The 18,417-nt window shown below is 43.2% G+C and overlaps 1 protein-coding gene across 2 annotated transcripts; it reads right to left on the bottom strand.

The window, feature by feature from the left end:
- Positions 1-572: 572 nt before the first annotated feature.
- LTC4S (leukotriene C4 synthase) lies at positions 573-18,011 on the bottom strand. 2 transcript variants are annotated; one of them, XM_061617329.1, is made up of 5 exons: positions 17,878-18,011; positions 8,137-8,236; positions 4,010-4,080; positions 2,590-2,671; positions 573-801 (listed from the first exon to the last, which is right to left on the bottom strand). In XM_061617329.1, the coding sequence occupies exons 1-5, from the start codon at positions 17,933-17,935 to the stop codon at positions 717-719; spliced, it is 396 nt and encodes a 131-aa protein (XP_061473313.1). In that variant the 5' UTR covers positions 17,936-18,011; the 3' UTR covers positions 573-716. The 2 variants fall into 2 exon arrangements, with proteins under 2 accessions (XP_061473313.1, XP_061473312.1); XM_061617328.1 differs by lacking the exon at positions 17,878-18,011 and adding an exon at positions 11,180-11,347.
- Positions 18,012-18,417: the final 406 nt, after the last annotated feature.

The raw sequence follows: 18,417 nt of genomic DNA, 5'->3' as shown, positions 1-18,417 counted from the left end.
CCTGAAATATTGAGAAGTTGCTGCCGGTCAGAGAAGACAATACTGGGTGGGCAGCCTCATGATTGTAAGCTGGAGCAAAGGAAAAGGTTGAAATAAATCCCTAAAACAGGTTGTGGAACCTTTGGCCCTCCGGAGTTTGTTGAACTACAACTCCCATTATCTCTGGCCATTGGCTACGCTTGTTGGCGTTGATCAGGGGTTCTAGGTTACCAACAGATGGAGAGCAAAGATTTCCCACACTTGCTCTAAACAGCGCAGGGGGAAGCTACTACAAAACAAAGGTTAGCTAACCTGTGGCCCTCCAGATACTGCTGGACCCCAGTTCCCATCAACCCCAGTCAGCAGGGGCAATGGTCAGGGATGATGGGAGCTGAGAGTTCAGTAATAGTTGAAAAGCTATAGGTTAGCTACCCATTTTAAAAGGTATACACTGATGATTCCCAAAGCTCCCTGGATAATTTAAAAAAAAATGGTTTCTCTAAATCTCTCACAGAAGCTGATCCAATGACACTTGACATAAAAGCTGTAACAACCTTAATATAGCTCAGGAAAATATATTCACACAAAACTGCTTTTTTGAAGATTGACATACAGCCATTTTAATTTGAAGAAATAAAATGAAAGTTGAAACTTGTGGAGTAATCAGGATAACTTGTCGGCACAAGGGCACTGAATGCTGACTCAGAAACTCACTTTTGGAATAAAAAATGTGGAAGTTACACAAAATGAACAATAAGTCCTATCACAGACAAACCAATAAGAATGCAAAGAACTCCAGCACTGAGGTACAAGGGACGCAGTCTGTGAAAGAAGAACACAAGATCTTCATTAGTTATTAGATCAGGTCGCCAGTTGTGCCACTTATTTTGAGCTTTTCTTCATTAATGCTTTCCGTTTGGACATGATAAATAAGGTTTGCAACAGGTGCAATTAGTTTGGAAGTATAGGAAAAGTTCCAGTTCTCACACACAAACAAGGACAGGGAACCTCTCACCCTCCAGATGTTGTTGGACCAACTCCCATCCTTCCTGACTATTGGCCATGCTACCTAGGGCTGATAGGAGTTGGAGTCCAACAACATCTGGAGGGCCACAGGCTCGCCATGTTTTTGTTAAAAGAATTAAATAAACTGCCTGTGGCTTCTGTTAATCTGTTGAGATGTTTTCAACCATTAGGAATATAAGGCGGTAATGATAGGCCCACTGAATCAGCGTAGTTTAGCTCTCTTTCTCTTTTTCTCACAGCAAAGCAACAGCATCAAAATTTGCTGTACTGGAAACAGTTGTATCTGTATAAAGGAATGACCGTATGGGAGGAGTTTCTGTTAGATGAAAATAAACTCCAAAAATTGGGAGTCAAGTTTGTATGTAAAGTGACAACTCCTATACAAAAAAACCTGCCAATGTCTTAGACTGCAATCCTATGCACCTGGGAACATGCCCGACAGAACCCAGAGGAACATGTGTTGGATTGCACTGCTAGTTTATTTTCTATAAGGGCTGAGACCAGAAACTAGAAAGGTGTACACACCACAGCCCAAATTAGGCTGTTTTCCTCAGCTACACACAAAAATATTGGGGAATTTAAAATCAAAAGCCTTCTATCCAAATATAAGTATTCATTGTCATTTTCTAGGCAAAAATATAGCAACATTATCTGAACATAAGGCATAGGAAAGGTGTCTTTCATTCCCTTGTATGTTCTTTCTGCTTCTCCCTATTTTTTAGATGTTTTAATTTAATTGACACAAATATATTGTGGTTTTAAATATTTTATAAGTTGCTGTGACCATTGTGATGACAAAACCAAGTAGATTTTCAATAAATGATTTCCATATAACACAGGATACTATAGAACTGGAAACTGGGGGACACTATAAGAGACTGGGCTCCTGAAACCACAGTCTAATTACAGAACTTAAAAGTCTTCTCTGCAACTCTCTGTTTCCTGTTCTCTCTCAACCCTCAGGAAGTAACCCACCAAGACTAAGCCCTCCCATAATGACTATGGGGCCACCATCTCCTGACATGGGAAGTCAGCTGGGCTTCCAGTACTGCAGGTGCTAGGACATATGCAGCTATATACTTGTGGTACTTGGCCTGCAGATAAAATAGCAGGATCATATTTTTTAAAAAAAAGTTTTGGGGAAGGAGATCAAGAATGTGAACACCTGTGGCTGCTAGAACACGATAATATGTTTTCTTTTACCTAGTTCTCTATAAGGTGGTCAACATGTTTGGGGCGTGTCAGGCTGCAATGGGAGCTCACATGATTAAATGCTCCTCTATACCAATAAAACAGCAACACGTCTACATTTGGAAATCTAGATCTCAGGGAGGAGACGAGGCTTGAGCCCCTAGTACTTCATTTTCTTTAGGCAATTTTTGGATGGGAGAGCATTCAGCCACGTAAGCCCCTGCCCCCAGTAGACTGAAGTGGCACAGCCCAGCTGCAGGCTACAAATGCCAGCTTGAATTTGCCGGCTAATATACAGAACCAGCAGGAGGTGACAGGCAGGCATCTGCCTGTTCAAAAGACAAGCTAGTTGGCACACTTAAAACATAGGATGTTATGCTTAGAACAACTCACCTTCCTTGAGCACAACGTGCATATCCACTAAAGTACTGATAGCGAGCATACAGATAAAGTAACCCACATAATGCAGCCGAAACTACAAGACAAGATAATAATAAAAAAATAGTTACTATGGAAAGACTAAGATAGATTGACTTTCAAAAACTTCATTAAAAGTAATAATCCAGAAGAAACTCGAATGAGCTACCGTATAAAATAAATTTGGTGAGATTTTAAGTGACATCTACAGCTTATAGCTCATGCCCTTAAACACTATGCTACAGCAAATCATAAGAAAGGCGCAATTCCCACTACCAAGCATACAAAGAATGCACAATAATGGACAAATTGGTGCTGGCTTCCTATTAAAAACAAAGTCCTGCAAAAGCCCCCATCCATCAGCTATTTGGAAGTCGCAACCAAAGCAATGCAGGAGCCTTGCCTTAATGGTGAAAACAAACAACCATTTACTACACTATCACTGTGTGAAAGCATCCTGATTTACAACTACGGTGCACAAAATATTATGCCATAATAAATCTATTAGTCTTTGGATTGCCATAGGATTCTTGTTTTTGCTGTAACACAAACATATCTACTCCCTTGGAACTTTATTCATTTCATCTCCAGGCTCTGGCACTACCATGCTACCATAAGTACAGGACATTTGGGAGGGTAAAGACTCAACACATGGATGGGCATGTGGCAATTCTTTTTCACACTACATGAAACACTTTCAAGAAGTGACCCATATAGGCATCTGTGGTCACCTTAACTTTCATGAACTTGCAACCTAAAGTGAGGGATGAACACATTAGAATGACTTCACACTTGATATGTGACAGACACAATTGCCGTGTCTCCGCTGCTTCCTGCAGCAAGCAAGTGAAGTATAGGCAGGACGCCTTCATTTTTAAACCCCCCATGTGCCTGGATCCTGGATTGGGCGAGCATTTGTGTCAGATACAGGTTATGTCATCCACACTTTGCTGTGGAAATTGCTTCTATAACACTGACTGACAGCAATTATGTTTCAGGTGCATTTGTGTGTGCATGAGAGAGAGAGTGAATATGCACGTGTGTGCAGATACTTGTCCAGGCAATACCTGCCATCGTCCCAATGGGATGAGGCCCCTGAGTGCCACCCACCACTGCATGTGGCCTTCAGGGGGGAAAAGTTGCCCACTCCCAACCTGCATGAAGCCATACTTCATGGCTAAGTGATAAGGCAGGCACCTCAGGTAAACAGCGCAAGTAAGGCGACAACACTCCCCTCAAAATATGCAGTAAGATCGTATTAGCATAGGGGGAAGTCCTACATAGCAATAAACATATTATTTTGCAGCTGCACAAGTAGTGCAGTGGCAGCAACGTAGCCATCAAAAAGCTTTACCCATTTCACATTCAGAGTTTTGAACTAAAGTTTGCTTTTTACCTTGATTGGAAAAGACTCCAGCCACCCACAAGAGCGAAAGAAATAGTGGGAAGTATTCTGAGCAATTTGCTCTAAACAAAAAGAAGAAAATAATTAACCTGTTGTTCGGGGGTAGGGGGGAAACAGCTATTACATGGAGGCCTAGACTCTGGATAACGTTCCTCTGCAAAACCCACCTAACCAGTTTATTTCATGTCCAGGTTTATTGTGGAGCAGCCCCCACGGGGCACAATGTTCCTACCTACAACCTGCAGTGCTAGGGACTAGTTCTCTCTGCTGTTCTGGAGTGTGTGTTTGCACACAAGTCTGTGATGCTCATACGCAACCTGGTACTCAGTTCTAGGAATCTTGACCTTGAAACCTGGATGCACTCTCGAGTTTGGCACACCAAGAATTAACACAGACCCATAGATAAAGCAAAAATATATTTATTTTATCAAGAGGGAATTAGCTTATTGACTAAAAAGGAAATTACCACATTTAAACAAAACCAATAAAGAGGACACTTGTACTAGGCTGAGTTTAGAAGATCTTAAAACCAATACCAGAGTTATTCTTGAAAAGCATTGCTGGATACACATAGGGAAACTAAGATATGGTCAGGGAAAGAGAGAGGGTGGCGGGAGGGGGAGCTTGTTGGCTAAAGGGGTGAAGGTAGGACCAGAAGGGGACAGGAATAAGGGAGATTTGGATAGTGATGTTGTGGGGTTCGGGGAAAGGTTTTAAGGCAAGAATTAGAAGAAAGACATTGGAAAAGTTCAATGGTGGAGGTGAGGGCAGCAACACAAGGGATAGAGAGAAGGGAGAAGGAGGAGAGGTGGGGGGGAACGTCCACAGGAAAGTTCCTGGGCAGAGAGGTGAGGTACTTTGGGTATCCAAAGATTCCTAGCTAGCAGGGTGAAAAACATCACCTCTTATGCTTGACAGTGAATGGGTGTTCAAAGTTTTAAGATGGTGCCAGCCAGGAAGAGTCTTGTCTAAAATGTTTGCAAAATTGCTTCTAGAAAACTCTTATTCTGCTGTCCAGGTGAGTGGGGAAAAGAGATGAACATCTCTCTTTTTTTCTTTCTTTTTTGCTCTGCTGGCAAGAGCCTTCAGGTGATTGAAAACTATTTGATTAGTAGTTGTGAGGAGGTGGGGGCAGGAAATAGTGATATTCAGGTGATCATAACTTGGCTAAACACTTCTAGAAGGAATCTGATATTCTTTTGTTTACATTTACAAATGATAAGAGAGGGATGGCAAAGATTTATAATGAAAGGAGACAATGAATTTACCAAATGCTCTTGCAACTCAGCTTGTTTGCAACATGTATGCCGAGCTTCCTAGACCAGGGTCTCTCTTGAGGCCTCTTCAGGCCCAAATAAAAATTTCCTTCTGAGGTGCAGACTATCGTAGCAAAAGCTGGATGTTTTTAGGGGTGCTTCATAACACTTCAGAAGATGAATCTGTGTCTGGGCTGCACCACTTCAGAAAATGGCTGAATGTCCCTGCACACAAAATCCTTCCCATTCTCACTGACATCTAGCCCGGAGGTGATGTGATCTTCCACTTCAAATGCCCAAAGAGCTAAATAGCCAATGAAACGCACTAAAAACTATTTATTAAGCAGCGTAATAAACCCGGTCCGCCACCATCTTCAACCATCTGCTAAAAAAGTAAAGACTTCCCAGTCCTCTTAAGGTACATAACAGAGTGGGCCCGACTAACTCTTCCTGGGTAGGGAATTCCAGAGTATGGGCCTTGCCCCTTATGCCAATCAGACAAATCTCAGATAAGGTTGGCACCTTGGAGCAGAGCCACACCTGTTGACTTTAGTGTATGGACAAGCTCCTATGGGAGTAGGCACTTTTGCTTCCCCAATGTATTCTAGGGTCCAGGCCATTTAGGCGTTTAAAGGCCAACATCAATACTTTGAACAGTGCCCAGAAAGAAGCAGAGGGCCAATTAAGTTCTCTCTGCCCAGGTGGGATATGCATCAGAGAGACATACTAGCACATGTTGAACAGACTGAATTTTCCATTCAGCCTTCAAAAAGATAAGACTGATGTAAAGTATGTAACGTACTCCAGTCTGGTGATTGCCCTTGTGTCTTAGAAATAAGTCATTAAAAGTCTAATCAGAATGCAGCTGGATACAGCATAGTCCATTTAATTTTAATTATGGTGTGTGTTTCTGTTTATGAACAGATGTGGATGGATTAATGTTTATTTTTAGGGTGGTAAAGTCCACAGGCTGCCACCTTCAGCTGAGAGGCAAATTACATATACTGCAGCTGTGTACCAGGAAGTCCTGTGACCCTCTTCTCTCTCATAAAGCTCCCTCAGGAGAGACAATTTACACTGGAGAAGGAAAAAGGCTTACCCTTGCCAGCCACTTTGCTTTCCCCCTGAAAATTTCCACCGCAGCCCTTTTTGCCCACCACTGAGTTCCAGGTCCATGTTGACTTTACAGACATGGGGCTGGAACCTTTGTGGGTGCAAAGGAAGCTGGGAGGGAGGGAGAGAGGTTCAGAGGGAAAGCAGAAGGAAGTATCTGGTAAGGGAAGGGTTAAGTACTCCCTTTCCTCTTGTCCTTTGAATTGTCCCCCCCCCTCGTCCCCAGGGGGATTCTGAAAATGAGAAGGGACTCACAGCGCTTTCTCTGATAGAACTTACCTCTTTTTCATATTAAGCTTCTCCCCTCCACACACATACACATTTTGCAACTTCCCATGCGGACATGAGGTATATAGCCACCACTGGTAGTCTATGGCAGACTTTACCACCTGTAAAATAAATGTCCTCACACAAGGGGGTTTGTATTTCTGCATAATCTGGGGGTGGAGCTTCTCCCAGATAAAAAGCTGTCTGTGTGGGAAGAATGCAAAAACATTCCTGTTTCATATGCTAAGCGCAGGCTGTTGCAATATCTTTTGTGAAATTCTAAAAGCAATTTTAGCAACTCCTGTGAAAACAGCCTTAGAAATCAGAGTAGAGGTCAAGTGAGTTGTGTGGAGGTGAGTGGGTAAGAATTCTTCACTTAGCCACACCTTCCATTCACTTCACAACTCACTTTCCCCCCACTATCAGAATTTCGCCTGCTTGCCAACATGCTACCTGCTGGGCAGAATCACTGGGATGCAGAAAACTCAAGCATATTAGTTCTATGAATGCTGTGATGCATGGAAGGTCTGACATTCAAACTTGTAGTCACACATCACACAAGACATGAAACCAGTGGGTACAATATGTACGTGTACTGTCCTCAGGTCAATTCCGACTTATGGCGACCCTATGAATAGGGTTTTTATGAGGCTGAGAGGCAGTGACTGGCCCAAGGTCACCCAGTGCGCTTCATGGCTATGTGGGGATTCAAACCCTGGTCTCCCAGGTCATAGTCCAACACCTTAACCACTACACCACAATATACAGATATTGCACTTATACTGTAACATATGGTATACGAAAGGCAGAACAAGAGTCTGAAGAGCAAAGCATATGTGGTTGTACCTCATCCATACCAACATTAATATCAGTCTTTTAAACTGGTAAAAGATATCATCGCGATGTCTTTTATTGTTTAAAAATAATAGCAGCCTTGCTGGACCAGGCCAAATGCCCATCATCCTCAGCATTCTGTTCTCATAGTGGCCGACCAGATGCCGATGGGAATCCTGCAAGCAGGACCACAACATCTCCTGTTGAACTGCAACTCTTTTCTATGAATTTCTCCAATGTAAGGTTTGGAGAAGCTTTGTCAGTCTATATCAGGAATGAGGAACCTTTGGCCTATTGACTAATCTTGACCCACCAGGGGGTTCCAATTTGGTCATCAAAGCCATTTTCCCCAAACCACACCCACCTGTCTATCAGCTGATGTCACTCATGTAGTCAGCTGATGGGCAGGAAGGTGGGATTCAATTCTGCCTTGGCTGTACGCTTCTGTTCCCAGCAGCGACCAGGTGAGGGTAGCCAAAGCGAGCAGCCTTTTTTCTTTTTCTTTCTTTCTTTTTGCAGACATCAGCTACAAGAGGGACTTCTCCTGCTTGCAGCCAATGCTTGCAAAAAGGCACACTTTCTTTCTTTCCTCCTGATCTGCTTATCATGACATACACATTTAAATAATCCAAAGAAAGTTAGCTTTACTGGGCTCTGAAGATTCTTTCAAATTCTGGTGGACCTGAAGTCATAGGGGGAGAGACTTTACACTTTCGCCGAACATAGATCACCTGCATGGCAAAATAGGCTGGATGGGAAGGGGGGGAAAGGAAGAAAGAGAAGTCAGTTATTTCACCTGCTGAAGCACAATGGATGACAGCCAGTATGTTCATAGCTTGCTCACCTGCACTGGAAAACATCATTCATGTTTAATATGCAAAAGCAATATACAAAGGCCTCATTCATCACAGAGTCATCCATTTGCAGACTAACCTTTACTCTCACTGTCTTGTTCTCACCTTCCTCTCAACCACAACCAAGGTGCATAAAATATTCTAAAATTGTGTAACAAAAATCCACAATATTCAGCAAGAGGATTAAAATGTGCAATATCAGCACATTGATCTTGTTGATTAGTGTGCACATTTTATTTTGGCTATCGTGGACTAGAGCTCACTTCATCATATGCATGAAATGTCATTCTCAAATGCCAGGGATATATGTACTCATACATGCAAAGGAGAGGGAAACGTAAAGGTTGAATGGCAATGAAATGCAAAAATGACAGCCTGCCAATGTAAGATCATGCTTCACGCATCTGACAAAGCAGATTCTAAGCCAGAAAAGCTTATCCCAGGGATGGAAAACCTGTGGTCCTCCATATGTTGTTGGACTACCACACCCATCAGCCTGACCATTGGCCATGCTGGATGAAGATGATGGAATCCATCAACATCTGGAGAGCCACAAGTCCCCTATCCCTGGTTTATCCCATAATTAATCTGTTAGACTTGATGGCGCCACAAGACTCTGTTTCAAAAGTTCAAACACTTAATTGAAACTGCCAATCATTTTCTTTTCCATCCATGAAAGCTTGAAACATGCCAACATTTAAGTTAAAATTTTGATTCCATTACTTCTATCTTAGTTACCCTACAGCAGTGATCACGATCGTGGCTTTTTCTGTATCTCTGAAATAATGGTAAAGAAATGAAACTTAAGATACAAACTTCCATGTGTTTAGAAAAATGGCTGACTATGCAACACTTCCCTTCTCCCTTTTTATCTTCATTAATGGAACTGGTGCTATCATCCCATCAGTTTTTGAATGTCATCTTTTGGTAAGGAGGGAAGTGTAATTCAGCAGCTAGTCAAGCACTGAATCAACAGGAAATCAAGTCAGCAAGGCTACTGCTTCTTAGGAACGCAAGTGCACTACTTTGCTTTGTTAGAGTTATATTTAGCCTAGCATTGTGGTTTTTCTAAAATGAGAAGAATCCAAACAGGCCAATAAAATCAAGAGCTGCAACAAAATGCTGCAATCTGGAGTGTTCCTGTCCTAACAACGAACTGTGCCCTTTTCCAAGATACTCCGTTCTCTTCCCCCCCACTCAAAAGCTCCATTTCTTCTCCAACCATACACTCAGAATGCTACGGTCACTGAGCTCAGCCAGTCCCATTACACTGTTTTGAGTTCCTCGTGCAGTTCTTTGTACTTATCTTCTGCATACCTTGGGGTTCTGCAAGCACACTCCTTTTTGTATGTGGATGGTGCCATCTTGATTACATAAAGGTTGGCTCCATTCAGAGAGTAAGTTCATTATTAGTATATAGGATATAACTTGCTAGGTAACAATCATGAAGGACAGCAACAACTGGAGAACTAGGTACTTAAAGAGCTGAATGTATTTAGTAGTGAAAGTGTTTAAAACCAACTGTTATATACCCCAGAACTTTCTTTATTTTTATAAAAAGAGATGCAAGGACTCAACGCTGTCTATGGGAAGAAACCCTCTGACTTGGAATGCCTTCTTTTATTTATTTTCATTATTTGTTGGATTTGTGCATCACCTACACCAGAGCCTCTAGGCAGCTTACAAAAACACACAGAATAACACAGACAAAATTTAATACTTAATTATATCTCAAAAACAACCAACCCCTTGATAATACAAAACTATACATAACAGAGAGTTCCCCATACTACAAATAGTAGCAATCCCAGTACACAAAAACCATCACCTAAGAGGTTAACTCTAAAACCCTAACAGTTGTGCTCCTCTTAACATCTATAAAACAATTAATATTGATGAAATTAGTGAAAAGCCTGGGGGGAAAACAAACATCTTTCCCTGGTGCCAAAAAGAATGCAGAGGTGAGCTTCCACGCAGAGAACATGCCATAGGTGAGGGTCCACCACCAAGAAGGCCCTCTCTTTCATCGTCACCCACCAAACCTCTGATGAAAGGGGTACTCCATGGGAAATCTTAAAGCCCAGCCAGACTCATATGGGAAGAGGCCTTCTTCATCACCAATATATGGGTACCTTGTATAGTTGTTTGTTTGTGAAGGATTGCACCTGCTCAGGGATAAAGCCCAGGCACTGCAAACAGATGATGAAGCCTGGTACAAATTAAGTCCTGCCCTCACCATTCTCAAGATATCCTTACCTCTCTGGCATCACTGTGAGTGTTCTTAATCAGAGCTTGGAAGATTACTTTTAAAAAGTAATAAATTACAGTTACAATTACATGGCCCAGAAAAATAGTAATTACCGTTACAATTACAATTGCTCTGAAAGCAACTAATTACTTTTTCTCAAAAGTAATAATTACAATTAGATTTCAGTTACTTTTTTAAAGTAGCCTAAAACAACATTAAAAATAAACACACACATACAGAGGGAGTAGAATAATTCTTTTTATCCATAAGATAGCAGTGGTGGTCTCTCTGCTGGTAAGGGAGGTGCGGAGGGAGGCTGAGGCCACTACTCAGATCTTTGCAAGTCAAACCAAGTGCAATCCCCCCCCCAGCCAGCAAGCATCATCTCTCTCACTTAACCACCTCCCAGACCCTGCCCTGCCACCAACTAAGGGACACTCACCCAAGCAAACATTTTCCCCTGTGATGCAAAAAAGTTAAAATACTGCAAATGCAGCACAGTAGCCAGAGAGGGTGGTGGTGGCCACTTTGTGTGCCAAGTGCAAACACAGTGTTCTCACACACACACAGACACGTAGTCATCTTTCACCTCCACAGTTCTTTATCTCCATTCTGCTGCTGCCTCCTCCTCCTTTATCCATGTTCTTGCCCTCCGGCTCCTTTTTCCCTCCACTCCATTCTTCACCACCACCATCCATTTTTTTAAACAACTGTTTTCTCCACTCCACCCTGTCTCACTCTTCACCTCCTCCCTCGTCGCCTCCTACCTACCCACAGAGCATGAGGGAAGAGCAACACTGCACAGAAGCCTAGTTTGAGGCACATGATTTTCATCCACAAATCAGAGGAGCAGAAGACTTCCCCTGCTCCCCCCCCCACAAGTAATGCCCCAAAGTAATGCTGGAAACATTACAATTACTCCATAAAAATAATAAAATTACTCCTAGTTCTATTATAATCAAAATGTAAAGAAATTACCCACTTGTTCCTCAAAAAAGTAATGAATTACAAGCAATCTTTACCTGTGACAAATTACTTCCAAGCTCTCTTCTTAATGTATTGTGTTTAGTTCTCTAAGTTAAAGATGCTAACATGATGACATAAGTCCTTTGGCACTTTACACACCAATATGCTGATGGAGATTTTTTGGGATCTTTGACTGGGGGTCCTTGAAGAAATTTGAAGACATAGGCTTGAAGCAAAAAGGTAGGCCTTTATTCTTTACAAGACTTGCAATGAGGCACTGTCTGCATGGCTCTTTTATACAGTACTAAGTGCAGCATGTGACATACTTACACCAATCATACAATATCCTCTAAACATTACATAGTTATGCCTTTCTGCAGTATTTCTAAGCCAATCAGATAACATTATTAAAATGAGCACATGTATATTCATAATTGGCAACATTTCCTATCCCATTGTTCTACTGTCTTCTTGACTAATGTTCTTAACTAATATTTCCAATATACTATTCTAATTGGTCTGCCATGCATATCTAGCACACAGCATATTCCATTGTTCCTGATTGGCTAGGCCTACCCACTCCAGTGCCTGCAGGAGGAAGGGGACCACCATCACCCAGGGAAGAAGGAGAACTGTTTGCTGTTGCTGTTGCTGCTGCCTGCCTGCCTGCTTGCTGCTGCTGGGCTACCACCACCACCGCCCTCTCCCTGTTGGACTTCTGCTCTGCAGGTGTCACGCCTTGCAGGACCAGGCCCCCAGGTACTCAGCCAGCTGTTGCTGATTTCTTCCACCTGTCCCTTCCCTGGAGGGGATACATAAGCCAGCTGGCTGAGGTTGCTCCTGTTTCGCAGATTGCCTGGCTTTTTGCTGGTCTTGAGTCATGTGCCTGGGAGAGAGGACTCAGAGTCAACTGGGGAGACTTGAGGGGCCCCCAATTAGTGTAGTGATGGGTAGTAGGAGATATGGTGTTGTGAGGAGGACTTGCCAGGTAAGGGGGACGCAACCAAGGCAGTTAACGACTGTGCCTTGTTCCGGTCCTCCCCACACCCACAGATTTGTTGGTTGCCCTATCAGCCAGCTCTGAGACCTCCGGATGCTGCTCCTAAACACCAGATCGGTGCATAATAAGATCTCCCTCATTCACGATTTAATTGTGGATGAGGCAGCCTATCCGACACGTATAACCGAGATCTGGGTGGGTGAGCAGGGCGGAGTCACTCTTTCCCAGCTATGTCTGCCAGGGTACCTGGTTCAGCATCACGGTAGACCTGAGGGTCAGGGAGGGAGGATTGCTGTGGTCTATAGGAGCTCCATCTCCCTCTGCAAGCACCCTGTCCATGTGACTACTGGTCTGGAGTGTTTGCACCTTGTGTTGGATCAGTGGGACAGACTGGAGATTCCGTTGGTGTACCGCCCACTCCACTGCCCAACAGACTCCCTAGCTGAGCTGACGGAGGTGGTCTTGGGTGTACTGTTGAGATCCCCCAGACTGTTGGTTCTGGGGGATGTCAACATCCATGCCGAGGCCACCTTATCCGGGGCAGCTCAGGATTTCATGGTCTCCATGACAACTATGGGACTGTCCCAATATGCCATCGGCCCAACACATGTAGCAGGGCATACTCTAGACTTGGGTTTTGCAACTGGACATGGAGATGGTGATCTAAATGGGGGGGGCTTACATCAGTCCCTCTGTCATGGACAGATCCCTGCTTGCTGAAGTTTAGACTTACAGCGGCTTTTCCCCTCTGCAAGGGTGGGGGACCTATTAAGTTGTTCTGCCCCCAGAGACTAATGGATCCGGATGGTTTCCAAAGGGCTCTGGGGAGTTTTCCAGCTGAAAGGGCTGGCGCTCCTGTCGAAACCCTGGTTGAACTGTGGAATACAGAAATGACCCGGACGGTTGACATGATTGCTCCTTAGTGCCCTCTCCTGTGTAGAGCTCGTACGGCTGCATGGTATACCCCAGCGCTGAGAGCGATGAAACAATATAGGAGACGGCTTGAGTGCAGATGGAGACGAACTCCTGGTGGATGTAATTACACACTGGTAAGTGCCTATGGTAAGCTGTATTTAGGGGCAGTGAGGGCAGCAAAAAACCCAATATTTTGCTGCCACTATCAAATCATTAATCTGCCACCCAGCGGAGCTCTTCAGAATTGGCCCGCTGTAATGAATTTGCTAGGCACTTCCAGGATAAAATTTTAGCATCTGCCAGGACTTAGACTCCAGTGTTATAGCAGGTGAATCAAGCGAGGTATCCAGAGCACAGCCTTGTCCCGATTTCTTGGATGAGTTTCAGTTGGTACAGCTTGAGGACGTCGACAAGGTGCTTGGACAGGTTTGTGCAGCCACTTCTGTGCTGGATCCTTGCCCTTCATGGCTAATAAAAACTAGCAGGGATGGAACAGCCAGCTGGGCCAGGGAAGTGATTAATGCTTCTCTGCAAGAGGGCGTGGTCCCTGGCTGCCTGAAAGAGGCGGTAGTGAGACCATACCTGAAGAGACCCTCCCTGGACCCAGAAAGTCTTAATAACTATAGGCCAGTGGCAAATGTTGCATTCCTGGGCAAGGTTCTTGAAAGAATGGTGACAGGCCAGCTCCAGACACTCTTGGATGAGGCCAATTATCTGGATCCATTTCAGTCAGGTTTCAGGCCTGGTTTTGGCAAGGAAACAGCCTTGGTTGCCCTGTATGATGACCTCTGTTGGGAGAGAGAAGGGGAGTGTGACTCTGTTGATTCTCCTTGATCTCTCAGTGACTTTCAATACCATCGACCATGGTATCCTTCTGGGAAGACTGGCTGAGTTGGGAGTGGGAGGGACTGCATGCCGGTGGTTCTGCTCCTACTTGGCAGGTCGGCTCCAGAAGGTGGTGCTCAGGGAACATTGCTTGGCACCCTGGACTCTCCAGTATGGGGTTCCACAGGGGTCAGTTCTGTCCCCCATGCTGTTCAACATACACATGAAACTGTTGGGTGTGGTCATCTGGAGCTTTGGAGTACGTTGCCATCAGTATGCTGATGACACGCAGCTCTATTTCTCCTTTTCATCTTCTTTAGGTGAGGCTGTCAATGTGCTGAACCAGTGCCTGGCTGCGACAATGGACTGGATGAGGGCTAATAAACTGAGGCTCAATCCAGACAAGACTGAGATGCTGCTAGTGAGTGGTTCTTCTGACCGGAGCATGAGTTGTAGAAAAAATGTTGCTTTTTCCTATGAAAGACTAATGTGGTTGACAAGTCTGAAATGCCAGATTATAGGGGAAAAGGCACTGCATTAAACCCAAAGAAGTGATGGAGATGGGACAAGAGGAAACAATAGAAGAAATTTGTCCAGGCAGGGCTGGTGCTCTGAAGGGAGCCAGGTGGAGGAGGCCTGTCCCCGTGGCAGAAGATGGCCCCCAAGGTAATTGAAATTCAACTTTTTTATGATTCTGCTCTATTTTCAGCTCAGCAAAGATGTAATCACAGTATCAAATGCTGTGTGAATTAAACTTTTAAAAGTTTACTCATTTATTCCAATCATGTTGTGGGAGATCCGAGTCAGACGTTTCTTGGCTGACTCCCTCCTGTGGCACCCCTGCTTTCCTTGCTGATAGGTGTCTCCTGACTCTCCAACTGCCTCATGTCTCCTAAATATTTTGCTCCATTCTCAATTATCTTTTTCTCTTTCTCAGCCCTGCTTTCTTTTTTGTGCTATCTTAGGAGCTGTGCTCTTCCGGCAGAATGTCTCCAGGAAGAACTGTTCTCCTGAATTACATTAATTTTATGTTCTTTTTCATTCCAACACTCACAGCCTCTTTTATTTTGCCTCATTCAGATTCAATCTTCCAAAACATCTCTTTGCAATGCTTAGCTCACTTCTCTGGCCACTTTCATCGCTTGCACCATTTTCTCCTCAGACCTTTGGTGCTTTGATGACTTTTCTTAGTCATGCTCCTACTTCTGCTCTTCATGTTTCTGCATGTCCTAGACATTCTTTGTAAATTACGTCTCTTTTCTCCCATATCTGTTCTCACTCTTTTGCCAGCTTTGTTCATCTAGTCTCCACTACTTTCCCAACATGACTCCATCTGCCAACCCTTTTATTTCTCTATTTATCCATAATTCTTGCATCACTGGTTCATGTCTTCATCCTCTTTATCTTCTGGGTCTCCACGGTATCCAGCTAAAGCGTTCCATCAGCACAAGGATTAGCACTAGTGCCATGAGACTTTTTCCCCTCCCTGCACCCCACCAAACCTTCACTGATGGGGGAGCCTCTAGATTTAGGGGGTATGGGTGGGAAGAGAAGAGGGAAGTCTCATTGCAATGCTTGGGTTGACAGGACCATGACTTAGCCCTACTTTGGATACAGTCCTATGTCCCCCCTCCAAAAAAAAATCCTTAAAAAGCAATCATTGGACCCATATGCTATAGTGAACAATATTTCCTATAATTTGAAGTCCAGTGTTTATTAATCCTGAGGGCCTTTGAGGAATAATTTGCAATGTAAGCACTCTATAAAGCCTGTGATCCTTAACTGATTATTGGTCTCCCTCCCTCCAAATTTCAGCACAGAGAAAGAGAGAGAGAGAGAGTAACTGGCTGACTGTGTCAGTCTTTAACGGGAATGCCAAGATGATACATAATTTGACTCATATTGGCATGGATACTGTCTTTACACGGTAAAGATAACTTCGGCATCCTGTGCAAACCTTTAATTCTTTTTGCTGTCATGGGTAGGAAGCAAATGTATCATAATTTTCTCTGTTTCTGAAAGAAAGGTATGAATACTGCTCCATATGTAGCCAAAACGGCCATATCCACACATGAGAGCAGATGTGAAGGAACCCCAAGGTTTGCATAAGTACAAAAAAACCTTAACGGGACAAAACACAGCAAGAGGGAGAAGAAATCCAGAAACAGCCCAGTAAGAATTGGATGTGCATCAATGACAGCCAAAGAAATGCTGACTGACTGTGCAGGGAGGGGGAGAGATGGGAAGGTGGGCGGGGGAACATTACAGAGGGGGGCATGCCTGGCTGACTGGAATACTGAATGGGAGGCACTCTACACTGCAACATTTTGTTACAGGTCCCACTTGTTAAGCTCTTATGCTGAGCAGGCAAAGGCCTCTCCAGCACCAAATCCAAAAGTTGCTCTGTGATTAGCTTAGAAGAATTCTATTTTTGACACACATAGGTGGTTCCAAAAATATGCTGGGACAATTGAAGTAAAAATAAGATAAAATACAGACATTCTGTTCTCGTGAACTGTGTAATGTGGGACCCACACGCTCACCCGAGATTGCAACCTCCCATTATTTGAGAAAAAACCCCTACAACCTACAGTTTTACTTTTCTTATAGGGGGAGCCATAAACTCAGGTGAGTTTGTCAGTGAAGCACCCACTCCCTCTCTGCATGTTGCACCATTCATATGAAGAGACCACTTGTGTGAACATATATTTTTTTAAAAGGGTAAATATAGTATCACCAGAGTATCACCAGAACAGACTTTTAGATAGTATACATTAGTACACAATAAACATGCTACTCTAGTCAACCCGTTTAACTGGCTGAGCATTCCATGTAGTATTTTAAAAAAAACTCTCCTCAGCATCAAGGGCATATCACAACTAAAGCTTTTTGGAACAGGTTGTTATCTATCAGATCTATATTACTGCCTCTTTGTAATGTCCCTACATTTAAACAGTGTTGATCTTTATTCTTCTGTCTGCTTATTATGCAAAACAAAGAGGAAAAAGAAAATTCAGTCTGAGTACCTTTTTATGCATTAACCTGCCGTTGTATATGAAACTGCCAGGATACAATACAGACACTTAACATTCTACTTGCCTCACTTTATACAGTACATTGCTCTAACTCATGGAGAGATTTAAACCCTACTGTTGAACACCTGTAGCTACTAAAGATTTTCCATGACATAAAACTAAATTCCATAGCAAACTATCCCTTTTGTTTTTAGTTCAGCTAACTTTGACCCTTTCTTCAGTTTTGTTTCTTTGCCCCATTACTGCCATTGAAATGCATATTTTGGAAAAAGCTTTTCATGCTTATCAAGAGTATAAGCATAGCTTTTAAAATTAATTTTCCATTCCCAGACACTCTAAAACAGAAAGCAAGAGTGACGTCAATTATATATTGAAATAAAAAGGCCTCCCTGGGCATCACAAACTAGTTTTCATCTTTTTCTCCCTGCAGTCAGGTCAACCACATGGTGCACATTTCCTACTTAACTTTAGAGATCTTATATGGCTCACAGTGCCTACAACAGACCGTATTAAACTCGCCTCTGACAGTGGTAGCTTGTTCCTTACCTTGTTCCAAGACTCCCAAAACTGTAACAGCGGCAAGCAAGGCTATCTGATGCAGCATGCTAGATTTTGAAACTGTGAAACAAAAGCCAGGCAACTATCGAGCTAGACAGCTAGACTTTTCTGCTCCTAATTTATGCCCACTGCAGCTTTCAGTATAATCAGACAACACAAACCTTCATTTCCTCTTCCAAAGGGCTGGTTTATTAACCCATTGCTTGTTGTATCGCTATGACTGGATCCCATTAACTGTGGTGCTGTTGAAACACTGTTGCAAACTTCCTTCATCTGCTCAATAGATTCTATTGTTAAAGTGCAGATATTTACTGATGGCTGAGTATCTAGCCCATCCATTAAAACTAGCCAGTTCTTGTTTTTTTCCAGTTTTCTTTAAAATTACTATATAGTGTTTTTTTAAAAAAATACATTTTAACATACATTATCTAGACAACATCCATGGGACAAGAGGTAGATCAAACTGCATTGTGCCATTTAGATTAACAGGTAAGTAACAGTGAATACAGGAAAGGTCCCCTCCCCCCT

Source organism: Rhineura floridana, chromosome 3 (genome assembly GCF_030035675.1).
Source record: "Rhineura floridana isolate rRhiFlo1 chromosome 3, rRhiFlo1.hap2, whole genome shotgun sequence".
NCBI lineage: Eukaryota > Metazoa > Chordata > Lepidosauria > Squamata > Rhineuridae > Rhineura > Rhineura floridana.
This window is presented reverse-complemented; position numbering and strand designations above follow the sequence as displayed.

Coding starts and splice junctions, on each gene's coding strand:
- LTC4S (XM_061617328.1), bottom strand. CDS start 11,288: ATGGATGGTGGTGGTGAAGAATGGAGTGGAGGGAAAAAGGAGCCGGAG. Junction 4,081..8,136: donor GAAAGAATCTTCAGAGCCCA/GTAAAGCTAACT, acceptor CTTTTTGTTTAG/AGCAAATTGCTCAGAATACT. Junction 2,672..4,009: donor TGGAGTCTTTTCCAATCAAG/GTAAAAAGCAAA, acceptor CTTGTCTTGTAG/TTTCGGCTGCATTATGTGGG.